The 15,001-nt window shown below is 41.3% G+C and overlaps 1 protein-coding gene across 1 annotated transcript; it reads left to right on the top strand.

Moving 5' to 3' along the window:
* Nucleotides 1-10,513: 10,513 nt before the first annotated feature.
* socs4 (suppressor of cytokine signaling 4) lies at nucleotides 10,514-11,701 on the top strand. Its single transcript, XM_056381147.1, has one exon. The coding sequence runs from the start codon at nucleotides 10,514-10,516 to the stop codon at nucleotides 11,699-11,701; it is 1,188 nt and encodes a 395-aa protein (XP_056237122.1).
* Nucleotides 11,702-15,001: the final 3,300 nt, after the last annotated feature.

The raw sequence follows: 15,001 nt of genomic DNA, 5'->3' as shown, positions 1-15,001 counted from the left end.
TAAATAGTAGTTTGGAAGTTTAAAACCATCCACCTGAGGACAGTAATCATCATGTCTGCTCCTCTGTAGCTTCGTATCTTAAACTTTGCTGATGATAACTGGCCTGCAGATAACAGATGGGAGATAACCGCCTGCTGCTACAACGCAGCATGGTTAATAGTTTTAGTGGTGATTAACAGCTTGTGGCCTCTGCTCATACAGACATGCTGATGGCTGCAGGGTCTCACTGGCACAGCGGGGTGTCAGGTGTCCATCCACACTGACGGAAACAGAATGACATGAAGGGCAGCGAGCATGAAGGTTTTCATTACACGCAAATACCAGACTGCATTACACTTTTCAACATGTCTTTCGGTCAGGGGGAATCATGTAATGTAATGAATAATTGATGCTGGAGAAAACTTAAGTCATTTTGCTGATGTACACTTTGTATGATCATTAGGATGCGGTCAATATTTGCTTTATAGGTTTTAATAGTTTGTGCAACTTTCTAAGTCACCCTTTAAATTGTAACTATGGGATTAATCAATGCTTAATAAATAATTCACAGTGTTTTATAGGCCATAAATAAGCCATAAAAACAACTTCTGCGTTGCTTGGTTGATAATAATCCCTTTCGCTTGTGTTTATCTTCCTTGTGTGTGACACTTGTTTTGTCTTTTTAGTGCTGGAGTTCATCTGGAAAATCAATGAACCAAAATAAAAAATCTGCTGAACACCCAAACTAATTATTGTAAAGACTCTTTATTAATCACTTTATTGACATTTATGGTTGCAGACCAGATGCCCTTTAAATGCATTACAAGCATCTATAATTGCATTATTACCTACTAAACATCAAAGGGGATTTATCACAACCTGGCAACCCAAGAGTTATTCTTATCAAAAGCTGAGAACCAATTTGTCAATCATGTATTAACTATTAATAAAAAAGCATAAGTTACAGCTTAAAAACCCTTTATAACACATATCTTATTACAAAGTGGTAGTGATGTTTTGATTTTTTATATCAAGATCCAAACATTATTTCTTTCTCGAAAATGAAAATAATGTCAAAAGGTTATGGAAAGTGATTTTTAAAATTCCTGGATTCGCCCCTTTAACCAGATTGGCAATTGGGCTCTTCCCTGGACTATGCCCCCCCCCCCTTCAAACTAACAAACAAACAAACAAAAAACAAACAAACAAACAAACAAACAAACAAACAGGCCAACATACAACCCTCTTGGTGATGAGATATACATGATGTTAGCGTCGACATGCTTAGGGGAAATTGGGCCCAGGTCTTTTTGTTCATTAGATCTTTTATTCTTGACTTTTTTAGGCATCCGCAAAACATAAAGAGGAAAAAATTAAAGCTCTGTTGACATCTGGTTTTAACAAAGAATAAACTACTGTTCGTGTTTGTTACAAGCAAGGAAGCAGACGTTAGCTCCAGCATCAGTGATGGGGAAGATGTTTCTGTGCCAGCAGATGCTGAGAGCTGAGGGCGAGGCAAGATTAAAAGCAGTGATGATAAATAGTTTCCTGGTCCCCTCAGAGAAACTTTCTTCCTCTATATCCAGACTTGGCAGTGGTCAATATCTGGACATTGTTGATTGTTCTTTTTTCTTTCTGACAGCAGCTAGTGCTAACAGTGTTCAACAATGTGAAAAATACTTCTTAAAGGCCCCATATGAAGAATGTTTATTTATACAATCTGTAAAAATGATTTTGATAGCATAAGTCAAGTCAGGTTTTGTCAATAGAAACCACTAGGAGTCACCAAAATCAAAACTCTTCAAGTCCTACTCAGGATTTTTAGAGTAAAATGCTGCAAAAATGGTCAAATGCAGTCATGACATAGAGTTAATGTGAGCTGAGGCCAAACCAAACAGACATGTGCTGTGAAACCAAAACTGTGACCTACAAGAGGCTAAAGGGTGATTATAAATGACTCCTTTCACATTACACATTACATTTGATTCACTGGTATCAGAAAAAATCAGGGGAACTTCACGAATGCTGAGCTTTTAAACAGGATTTTATATAATTAAACAGCTAAGATTAAAGCTGGCAACCGGTCAAACCCCAGTGAACATCCCGACCGTGGCTCTTTATGCTAATGTGTTTGTGTCACTGGGGCCCATGCTTCCGCTGTAAGACAAGCTGTGCGCACAGATACAGAGTTACTGGAATTTCTCCTCTCTGCTATTGATTTTCGGTGGAGTTTGCAAATGTTTACATGACCAGTGAGAGGCATACAAGCTTTTTTTTCTTTTTTTTTTTTTTCAAATGATGCCCTCCCCTGCTCTCTCCTCCGCACATTAGAGGTCAGCAGACAGGCAGGATGTGAGCCGGCCGATAAGCTGCAGGGAGACAGAGAGGTTGTCGGGGATTCTGTGGTGGTCAGTCCGTCACTGTCTAATAACCTGCGTGGAGGAGAAACTGCTGGAGCTGTTTGAGCAGTTCTCAAGTTCACATTGGTGCAACCCTAATCACTTTGTTTTTTTTTATCATTAATGGGTATAGTAGGATGTGATGTCATGCTTTAAAGTAGGAGCTCCCAAAAGCACACAATTAAATCCAAAGTTAATCAATACTCAGCCTGTGGTTTACAACATAACAGCAAACCACGCAGCAGCTCTTTTGTTTTGTATCTTCTAATGGCAGTTGGCTGAAGTGTAATTATGGATGACCCGGTCAGACCGCCACTCCTCCACTGTTATACGGGCTCAAGTCTCACAGATCTGCTGGTCAGTGTTGTGGCTGCTGATACCGATGCTTTAGGAAAGAGTTTGCATCTTTTATCCGGTAACAAGTGTGTTTATTGGGTTGTTTGTAGTTCGCACTGCTTCAGGGAATGATTGCAGATACTGCATCATATCTCTGTTATACTGTAACACAGCGAGTTTCTCCAACGTCCAGCCAAGCTGAGAGAGTGGGTGGCAGAGTGACCCCATCACTCGGGTCACTGAAATACCTAAAGGAAAACTTTGGAACATTATTTTTGTTGAAGTTTAGAGACAAAATTAAAAGAAATGGTCACATGAGAATAACAGAAAAACTTTTATTGAGGTTGAAAAGAGCTTACAATGACCCACTGTTACGTTTTATTACTAAGCGACCTGTAGTGGCCTGAGCAATTATGACGGTTGTAAAAGAGGAAGTGTTGTATGTAGAGCGACAAAGTCTGCGTTAGGAGGAGGTTGTAATGGATTAATGGATGAAATGTTTGATTTTTTGTTTGTCTATGATGTTCCACAACCTTTATCGCATGTTTATTATTGTAACCATGACGACGAAGGTCCTCTAACCTTAACAAAGTACTTTTCTTTTAACCCAGTCCATGATTTCTTTTCCCTAAAGCTAGTTTTTTGTGTTTAAACTTAACCAAACCGTGACTGCTCCACCACCTTAACCTCATGTTCATTATTGTAACCATAACGATGAAGATCTTGTACGCCGCCGCTGATACGCCCCTGTGGGTCGTGTCATATCAGAGGGTGGGGATAAATGACCTATACTGTTATGGTTGGAGGATTTGAGGAGAACTTGAAGGACTACTTTCCTCCTGATAAATGCACAGTGAGACAATACAAACAGCAGGAAGGGATAAGTTCAAAGACAGAGATTGAGGATAATGAGTGAATAAGTCTTTGATAAAAGAGTGTATTATTTCGTACTTGCTTTTGTTAGCCTGCTAGCCATGTTAGCTGCATAATTACATGTTTGCAATCTGGTCTAAATCCTTCCTGCATTTCACAAGAAAAATGTACATTTTTCTTGCTAATTCTGGTCTGAGTGCAGTCTAAAGCCTGAAACACCCTTCGCGTAGCTGTAGCCTACTTTTAAAGGTTAGAGGATAGTGTGTAGCAGGAAACACTGGGATGAAGCTGTCTGATTGATTTTTGTCACAGCTGTCATTGGCAGGAAAGGGAAGGAAGGAAGGAAGAAATAATCAGTAAGTGCACTCAGTTACTCCTCAAGTACATTCATCATCTGTTGCATTGTTTTTCTGTCAGAAATCATAACCATCAACAATGAATCCTGACTAGCTACATTATGTTTCTTAGCTACCCTTGACCTCTGACCTCTGACGCCCCTCCAGGGAGGGATGACAGGAAAAAAGACTTCCCTTCTAGGATCAATACAGCTCCACATTATTACACTGCTAGAAAACACCATAACCCTACTGCACATGTCCAAATGAAAGGATTCCCACTGAAGAGGGTGGTAGATCCGCCCTGTTCCACTTCCACTGGTTTGATGGACTCTGCTTGATACAACTGAAACACGTTCTCAGATTTCTGGCTACTAAGTCAAACCAGGGGGTTATGCTACTTTGGATACAAGTATGACATCCAGTTATGGTTAGGGCTGGCCAATTTAAGTGGATCCCATCTGGTATGAATTATTTAGGGATCAAATTGATATTGCAGGTATAATACACGATAATGTGATTCGCCTCCTTTAACCTCATTTTCTCCTCCGCTGACCTTTAATGCGGTTGAGATCTTTGTTATATTTATTTTTCATTCTCTTTGTCACATTGTTTGAAGACTTCCTTTTGAGAGTCTCATTGTCTTGTTTCTGTAGCGTCTGTGTTTTTCATATACTGGATTTGTAGATTGCACAGTTCATATCACCTGCCCTTTTCATGCTGCTGTCATCATCAGGTTTCCATCAAAATAAGGTTTTTGCTCTCACCTCCTTAGATAATTGTTAAATCTTGCTGTCCTGTGAAATTTTGTTTAAACCCACAGAGTTTTATTTAAAATTCCAGTGAAAAACCCAAAGTTTCCAAAGATCGGTAAATCAAATTAAAACATGACAAATTTTCGTGAAAGAGCTGGAACAATTTGATAGAGAATATGTAATATGTGATAATCAGATAAAGATGATCTTTCCAACCTTCAATCAACAAGAGCAACAAAAGCAAAACCAAAAAGCAAAACCTGAATGTGAAAATGTCAAGTAAACACTAAAAAGCATTTATCTCAATATTCAGGAAATAAAATAAAGTCTGAAACAAAGCGTGAGTCTTGAGACGAGGATGTAGGTTTAATATGAGGGGAGTGTGATGCTAATGAGGTATAAGCAGATTTCTGCTTTCTTGTGTGCTTGTGATTCAATGACATGCAGCACTAATAAGAAGTAATTATGTTATCTTGTTGACGTCTCATCCTCTTCATCCTCTTAATATTGATTCAGATGCACTGCTGTGATGTCCTGTCAGGGCGTCTACATGATGAGCAGATGGAGTGTAAGACAGTGTTGACTCACTTCCTGCTGTCTCACCCGAAAAAAAAAACAAAAAAACAGCACTGAAATAGCAAAAAAGAAAAAAGATGCTGCTGCTTCCAGTCTCAGTTCATCATATCGCAGTGACAAACAGCACAACAAGGCCAGGATGATGTGTAATTACAGCACTGTGCATGTGTCTGTGCGCTTCCATCTGTGGATGCAGAAACTGTTTTCACAAGGAAAATCTATGTGTGAAAATAATGTTTTCTCACAGACTCGTGGACCATGTCATTGTTACATTAAAGTGGCAGGAAAGGGTTTCAATGTAATGGTGTAGCCCAATTTCATAGGTGTGTGACCATCCTTTTCTATCAGACCTACATTTGTGCTTTTTGAAGGATGTACAGAAACTGGAATCTGAGTGGTGCTCTGTGTGGTTTTTGACTATGCACGTGCAAAAGATGGGTAAGAAGAAGACGTAAAAGAAAAAGAAAAATATTCCAAAAATATGCTTTGTAAAAGTTTTATGAGGAAGGTAATTCTCTAATATTACAAACAATGATCCAGTGAAATTCCCATTAATTCCCATTAAAAACAAAGGCAGTGAAGGTCAAAAACTCCACAGGGGACCTTTAACACGCTCACTGAGCAGATCATTCATGTCCAAGAAAGCACAAACTAATGTTTCAGATAACCTCTTCATTCACACACATTTCCCACAAATTCAGCCTGAAGTATTTGGCATATTTGGAAACTCCACTAGAATTCAAAATGTGGCTTTAAACCACGCTCAGCTGAGAAGGCAACAGAACAGCATCTATGGATACACCTGTCTGAGCAACAAAGGAAAGCTCAAAAAATAACCAACATTTTGGACCATGAGCACTTCTCCCCTCTCTGCTGCTATAGGAAAATGCAGACATATACAGGATGCACTTGTTTAAAAATATCTATATATACCACTGTGTGTGTGTGTGTGTGTGTGTGTGTGTGTGTGTGTGTGTGTGTGGTGAATCCAGTGACCAGCCTGGCTTGGGTTACACTCTTTCTAACATGACGGAGAGGAGAAGCCGCTCTGGATGCACCTTGGTTGCGGGAAGCAGAGCGGCTGCAGGAATAAATAAATCTCCCCTGAGGAAAGTTGATACAGAAGCTCACGTGTCTGCAGCAGATGAATATCCAGCACCTTAATGGCTACAAAACACTGTGTATATGATACACACAAACAAGTGTCCTCTTCATATGTGGAGGAAGTACTTGAAAAAGTAAACGCAGTACCACAGAAGAAACAAACTTTTACTTAAGAGCAAAGCATCTAAAGTAAAAGTACTTATAGTGAAGAAGACTGAAGTTTTAAATGGAGAGGCATGAAAAGCTTACGATAGAAAAAGATTTACCAGCTGCAGAAAACTGTCTTAAAGCAGCAATAATAACATGTATTTATTAAGAATAAAAAAGGACATTTTCATGTCAACATCCACTTTGCTTTGTGGCAAATGTCGGCTGCTGAATGGACATTACAGTTCAAGTGAGATGTAATGAGACCCAGTGGTGTCTGAGGAGAGAGGTGCAGCGCTGCTGTTGGTCAGAGGAGTCTTCTGATACAGATCAATGAAAACAACTGAGACCAGTGGAGCCAGAGACTCCCTGCTGATTCAATTTACCATCTCTGTAATTCACATGATCGCACTGCCTCTCAGCTGACACACACACACACACACACACACACACACACACACACACACTGTGGCTATGGCGAGATGTTTCAAGGACAAATGCATGTGCTCAAAAATGGTTAACAAAGGTAATATTTCTGTCATTTATATCACATTAAAACATGAATAGAAAAGAAGCGGTCAACACTGTGAACAGGAGCTGCCAAGGAAAGAAGAATTGGAAAGTGTCCAAACTGAAAACAACTGAGTAACTGAGCTTAACCTCAATGAAACACTGAATGACGATGGAGGGAGACGTACATGTTTATACTGCTGAGCCAAAAAGGATTAATAATACAATATTAACTAAATGTGTATTCTTGATTCTATGAGAAAAACTGATAAGATATTAAATCAAATGGTAGTGTTGTTTTAATTTTATTAAAGTTATCTGTACATTATAAATTTAAGTATCTGGAGAAAGGTCAAATCAAGGTCAAAGTGGCCAGGCAAAAGTTTTAAAACACCTTCACTTTTCCAGCTGTTATTTAGATTTTCTCAATGTCTCAATGTTTTTCATTATCCAGCAGTTGAACTCACTCAAATATTGTTCAGAAGGTTTGTCCCAGGACAGTTGCAGAAGTTCCCACTACTGTCTTGCTTTCACCTTCTGTCCAGTAGCTCAATGAGGTTTAAGTCTGGAGACTGTGCTGGTCTTCATCATGTGAAGCCACTGTCTGGTTCTGTCCTTAATGTTTTGGCTCATTATCTTGCTGAAGGATGAAGCCCTGCACCAACTAGTCTGTCTTCATCTGCCTTTTTCTCTCCATTGCTGCAGGAAAGCTGGAAGTTAACCAGTTTTTTAATCCCTGAAAAAAGCCAGTTTTCAACGAGGTTTACATGACTTTCCAGGTTTTAGGTTTACCACTTACTTTTGTACCATTAAATGTTATTCACTAGACTTCAGCTAGTGTGCTGTAAATGATCTGATTTCACAGAAGATGTAAGTGTGCATGAGCATCCAGTGGTGAGTGCAAAGAAACTGCCTCTGAGGCTGTAACACATGCCTTTTGTAGTTTGACTCCTCCGGACTGCGTAAATGTCAATGAAAACTGTAATAGCCTTCATATAAAAATACAAGCAGAGTAGAGTCTCCATTCATTCAGAACAGCATCAATTATTCATAAATGCTCCTGTTGGCTGCGCTGCTCCGGGGATCGATGCCTCTGTAATGTGGACTGATACGAGCCCCTGGTCGAGTCCTGGCTGCAGCAGGTTAATGGGTCGACTGGATTTCACGCACTGCTTGAGGCATTTCCTGCAAAAAAATTTTCCACCACACCCCACTGACACACTTTGTAAGACCACGGTAGGTACTGCAGATATGTGCAGGTCTCAAAACGTGTGCAGACTGTGGAAAAATATGTAGGTAACATCTTTACTGTCCGCAGGATTCTGAAGGAAAGCTTAGAGTTTAACTTTGTCGCTCCTCATCATCTGTGTCCATCACTGGAGTCAGACGATACAAATGTAGGTGAAAGCTTTGGGGCTGAGTTGGGACATGCAACAGCAATCAGTACGGCTTAGTGCAATCGACTGAAGCTTCTGTCAAATGTCCCAAAATGTAGGAAAGAGGTTAAGTGGTTAAGAAATGTAACAATGGATTTAATTTGCATAAGTTAACTTATCTGACCTAATTGTTTTTGTTTTCCTGGGGCTGCTGAATCCTTTCAGCCGAAGTTCAATCAGTTTAGTTTCAGTTTCTCTGCCACTTTGTTGAGTTTGCAGTTTGCAGTCAGATAAATTGATCTGGTTGTTTGCCAGAACATGTGGCGTTACCGTCCTGCAGGGCTGTGTGATAATGTGGAGAGCATTAAATATTCAGTTAAGAGGAAGTTGAGTGTCACTACATTATCTGAGATGTCAGACATTTATTGATGACTCTCCTTTATCTGTTAGAGCTGAAAGAGCGCACACACACACATAAACACACACACACACACACACACACACACACACACACACACACACACACACACGCACATTAAAACCACTGGGAGTAATATTATTTGTCTGATAGATGTAGTCTATTTGTTTCATGAATTATAGATCTTCCAAAATGTCATCCAGAGCGAGTAGCCCACGCCGACCCACACACTGTGTGTATGACATCACCTTGACAGATGAGTCCTTTTAACAGCACTTGCTGGAAGTTTTAACTGGGAAACTCAAAGGTTAATCAATCAATAAGTGAAGCTTTTTAAAATGCACAGTTGTTTCCTCTACTGGGCTGAATTTTTTTTATTAGGCAGAGTCTGCTACGCTGAAGCAGGTAAAGTTGAAGTCCACACATGCTGCTCGTAAACCCGAGGAATAATCTGTTTGCAGTTTGGCATCCTCCACAGACAGACTTAAACTGATTTAAAGCTCCACATGAAATGTGCTTTGATGCTTTAAGTTAAGCTATGGGCCTCTAATGAAATTAAAACACATGCAGAAATAGAATTACAAGCAGAAATAATTCACTTTGTGAATGAAAAAGCACTCTCCGGCTGCTCTGGTTATCTTTTATCTTTTTCTTTTTCAGGAGATGGAATTCGTCAATGAATGTGTAAAGGAGATGTGTGAGAGAGAAGAGGAGGATTTCTCGCTGCCATTAACCTGAGACCACCCTCCCCTTACACCCCACCCACCCGTCTCCCGGATCGACCCTTCTCCACCTCCCCTCATTCATTCAGACCCGGCCCTGGCGGAGAGGAAACTGCTGCCCCCTCGGGGATTTGGCATCATAATTATATAGGAAGCAGAACAGTCTGCTGTCTGTTAGAGCTGGAGAGGCTGCAGGGCTGGTCACACGTGTCGGCTAATGTGCAGCGAACAACTGGTCATAACGTGGACGAGGAGTCTTCCTGATATTGTTTGGAAGGTAAGATAATCTCTTGCGTTAATCTTCAGAGAGTTGATAACAACAGAGTGATTACCAGCCTGTGATGTTAACCCTCCTGCCGCTCACAAACTGTCCAGTCAGATTAGATTGCTATTTCTCGCTGCTGCTTCCAAGTACATATATCGCTGTAACAGACGAGAGCTGAAAGCTTTGGAAGCAGTTTAACAAAACTTTCCCCTTTAACCATCTTTGAACAATGAAGCACTAAAAGTCTGTCGCCTGAGTAGATGTTGAACTACTTTCTGTGGTTTCATGGAAACTGATCCATTTTTGTCTGCAGGCTGTTTCTGAACTCTCCAGTCTTAATCTGATTTATTGCCACTGGAGACAATCAGAAAAAAATCAGTAGTACTCAGTATCAGCCTGTTAGTCTTGTACCAAACGATGGGATAACTGCCTTGCACACGCAGATTAAAGAAAGTTCTTGAAGGGTTTAACCAAATTTAATCACATTAATGAATTGAAAAAAAATCCATGAAAATCAGGATAAAGAAATCTGTGTGGCTCTCAACAAAACATCCTAAGGGGGTTCTTTAACGTACAATAACGGTCCAAGCTAAAAAGGAAAAAAAGTTCATTCAATTTCTCATATACATGTTGTTTCATAAATGTGTTCATTCTATGAGGCATGGTGCTATAATCCACTCTGACGTCTGTTTTCACAGAATCAGAAGAGGAAGCAGCCATGTCCGAGAAGAAGCCACGAGCCTCAGACACACGTCCCAAATGTGGCCTCCGCAGTTGGAGTGCAGACAGTTACGTGTGGCGAGGGAAGAAACGCTCCCGGAGCTCTCGCAGCGGGTTGAGTCCCGGAGGTTTGGAGGCGGAGGGGACGGAGGAGCTGGGTGTGCGGTCAACATCCTGTCCGAGGCGGAGAAGAGAGAGAAAGTGTAGCTGCAGCACTCTTGGGGATGCATTGACATCTGCAGACATTGATGTAGTGTGTCGGAAGGCCTTGTCCCGGCGCTCTCTGAGGCAGAAGTTTCAGGATGCTGTGGGCCAGTGTTTCCCTCTGCGCTCTCATCATCATCACCATCATCATCACCACCATCCACCGGGCTCCTCACGACCCTTCTCAGTGCTCTTCTGGTCCAAACGCAAGATCCACGTCTCAGAGCTCATGCAGGACAAGTGTCCCTTCTCGCCCAAATCTGAACTGGCCCGATGTTGGCACCTTATAAAAAATCATGCCACACACCCAAGTGCCCTCAAGGACATGGAGGCTCCACTCAAACCCAGTGTCTCATCTTCCTCTACCTCCCCACCACAGACGCCCCTTTCCTGGGAGGACATCTGCTGCTCCCCTGGGCCTGGAAGCACCAGTCTGGAGGACTGGGACCCTTCTTGTCCACATGGGGGAGCAGAGGGCAGCTGTGGCGACACTGACTACATCCTGGTTCCAGATCTCCTCCAGATCAACAACAGCCCCTGTTACTGGGGTGTGTTGAACCGCTTTGAGGCCGAGGAGCTTCTGGAGGGCCAACCAGAGGGAACGTTTCTGCTCCGGGACTCTGCCCAGGATGAGTTCCTCTTCTCGGTCAGCTTTCGGCGCTACAGCCGCTCCCTGCATGCACGCATTGAGCAGAACGGCAAGCGTTTCAGCTTTGATGTGCGTGACCCGTGTATGTACCGGGATCCCAGTGTGACAGGACTACTGAGACACTACAGTGATCCAGCCACCTGCCTCTTCTTTGAGCCCCTCCTTTCCAGGCCACTACTAAGGAACTTCCCTTTCTCCCTCCAGCACCTGTGCAGGGCTGCGATATGTAGCAGCACTACCTACAAGGGCATAAACAGCCTACCGCTGCCACCTCAGCTCAGGGAATACCTCAGACAGTACCACATTAAGTGTGAGGGCGCCTGCGCTGTGTGAGGGGCAAAACAGGCATCAAAGATCTGACAAGCAAAGGCTGGTTCTTTCGGCAAAGAGACAAGACTATTGCCATTGAAGATTTGCTGTTGCAAATCTTTTATATCTAAAAGGTGCAGAACTTGAGAGAGTTTTTTAAAAATGTTTCTTTATTTTACTGCATCAAGAGATGGAACAACCAAACCTACAAAGGGTCATCAGCCTCCTCTACAGGTCTGAATCCATGTACTGTAGGGACACATGACGATACATCCTGTCTTGTACGTCATCGTTCAGTGCTAAGGGATGGTTTGAACCCAATCGGCTCACAGAAATTTTGACAGTTCCTGGAGCCAAGGTCAAGCTGTGAGCTGTGATACACTGAGACACCTGCAATTAAGCAAACACACCACAAAACATTTGCCTTAATACCCTAGATGGAGTAGGGATGCTCAAAAATCACCAAGACATTACACTGTAACCCTCACTTTTGTGGAATATTGACGCTTGAAGTTGGAGCACTTTCCCTTTGACCTCAGTTCAATCAGAGATGTCTTGTACAAGCATCTCAAATCTCTACTGGCCACTGGAAGAACTGCACCTTTTATGATACCTGGCTCAGACCAAGCCTTCCTTCATGTACTTTAAAATCATAAAATTTGGTGTTTTGCTCGGGCCTTGTCCTGCAATCTACTCCCTGCTGTCAATGGTCACAGAGGTACAAAGACTCCAACTGCGTCTAGTAATATCCACATTATCACAACTTCATTACCTTTCCAACTAAGCAACATTTTTAGACATCTTTAGACCTCTCCCCTTGTTGGGGTGAAGTGGTACTTAGTGGTCCTTTCTAACATTGCCGTATAGCCGAGAATCTGTTGTAGTCTAATTCATCCATCCATCCATCCATTAACTTTACCCACTTATCCTTGGGAAGTCGAACTACTCTCTCTTCTCTCAACAGACTTTCTGTGAGTTTTTATCTGGTTTAATGGGTTCAAACACTCTGTTGGCAGGCTGTATGGGTGAGAGTAAGACATGTTGACAGGAAAAGAGACATTGTCACAAATGTCACCTCTTTACGCCTTTCAACGATTCCTCTTTAAAAATCACACGTCAGCCTCTAATGAAGACTTAAACTCATGTTTTCTTCTCTGCAGCCACAAGATGGCAGCACAACTGCACTGATCAGAGGTTTGGGAAGCCTTCAACCGCTTCACTTGTCTATCACTGTCTTTACACAACTCAGCTGCGTCTTTACCGTTAAATCTTAGCTGAAACTTTCTCTGTAAAGTGGCATTTAACATCAGTTGTGCCTCTACAGCTTTCACAAGTATTGTTTTTGACTGTTTACACGTTTAGTGGAGTACAGTACTTTAAAGGTCTAAAGCACTACCTTCAAAGTGTCTGAATCACTGTGATGTCGCCTTTAAGTATATATTGTATTCACCTCACTGATACAAACCAATAAATGCCATTTACGCTGCCTCTGTAGTACGACTGTTTCTCAAGGGGGGGGGGGGGGGGGGGGGGGTTGTCATCTCTGGGTCGATTTAATAGTGCAGCATAAGTCATGCTTGTCCATGCCTGTTCGTGCTGCAGCCGTGGGCTGTGTCACAGTCAGACAGGCTAATGGTATGGAAAATGCTGCTTTTGAAGAATCAAACAGAAAACAATTCATCCTGCTCTCTGCTAAAGGACACCTCTAAATGCCAGCGCTTCAGCCAGGCAAATTGAGAGATAAGGACATGAAAAAGACAATTTCCCCTTGTAACTGGAGTGGAATTCAGATTCATGTCATTCACTTTCTCTCTTTCCAACTATCTCTGAGGTGGCTTATATAAATACAAAACAGTGCATGAAATATACATCATAGTTCAGTACTTGTCCTACAGATGTCAACATTTTATTTTAACATGCTTGAGTGAATTGGCTGATCTGTTGTGTTCTTTGTTCCATTTTATGCTCCCCTTCCATCAAAGCTCTCTATTTCATTATTATTCTTTCAGTTTGGGCAATTACAGCTGGTTTGGTCTACAGAGTTACGATGTTAGTTGCTTGGTCTTAGACTAATGCAATGTCAGACAGGTGAACAACATTGAGGCTAATTCAAGCCTTGAATAAATTTGTTTTAAGCCTGAATATTTTTCACGAAAGGACATGATCACATGTCGAAGTAAAAAGCATGGGTGTAAATAACAGTGTTAATGATGGCTGAGAATATTTACCTGCTTCAGTTCCATAGTCCTGGTGTTGTTGTTGTTGCTGGCTTAGTGTTACACTGCCATGGTTTACTACATGAATAGAACAGAACAGAACAGATCCACTGAACAGCTGTTCAAAACATCTGCTGGCAAGAAGTTCAATTTGTGTTTTTTTTAACAATGTTTGATGAGAAGGTGAAAGAGCTTGGAGAGAAAAAGAGTCAGCAGAAACCCAAGGAAAAATAAATTGTTTTGTCACACAAATTTTCCCAGTAAATATTACATTAACTGTTAAATATAACAATATACAGGTTTTCTGCATCAGAGGACAGAAGATATCAGCTCAATGATCTTAAAAAGAGATTAAATTTACCATAAATACAGAAACTTAGTCCTTCTTTAAAGGGAACTCCATTGATTTTACACAGAAATATAATTTAAGGCCCTGTTGTCCAGCTGTCTATAGCTGTCTAGCTGTCGTGCCCATTGACTCAAAAGCACCTTTGTTAATTTGTTCATTTATTAAAAAACACTTTAACTTTTTGATTATAAAGCAAAGATGCACTTTTTCCTTTTTGACTACAACTCAGCTTGTGCAAACAGCTGTATGATGTGTAAGATGCTAATTGTTGCATTGTGGGAAATGTAGGATCCAACATTGAGCTTCAGGTACTAAAAGTCAGGATATTTCAGCCTGTGCAGCTTCTATTTTGACCATTAAAAACATTGTCTCTTGTGAGTCATCCATCTTTATGGAAGTGCAATAACTGGTGCAGGTAATCAAGAACTAGACTACTATGTGCAGCTGATGAACTTTAATGTCGATCTCACGCCCACTTGCCAGTGTCTTTGTCTGCCTACATGTCAACACTCAGTCAGTGAGCAGAGTCAGGAGCCACATCTATTGATTGCCCTGAACCACACACATGAAATATTAATGTAACCTTGTATGATCTATTGTCGAGCATCATTTTTCAGCAGCTCAGAACCAACATGCTGTGTTATATTAGATTTGTATTACATTTGATATCCTTGGATATCAAATGTAATATGAATTGATTAGTAACAGTGAGTTTATCCTGCTCTCTGCCGGACAAGATAAAAAAGGAAATACATTTAC

The sequence above is a fragment of the Seriola aureovittata genome, chromosome 1 (genome assembly GCF_021018895.1).
Source record: "Seriola aureovittata isolate HTS-2021-v1 ecotype China chromosome 1, ASM2101889v1, whole genome shotgun sequence".
NCBI lineage: Eukaryota > Metazoa > Chordata > Actinopteri > Carangiformes > Carangidae > Seriola > Seriola aureovittata.
Note: the sequence above shows the minus strand (reverse complement) of the source record. Positions and strands in the feature narration are given on the sequence as shown.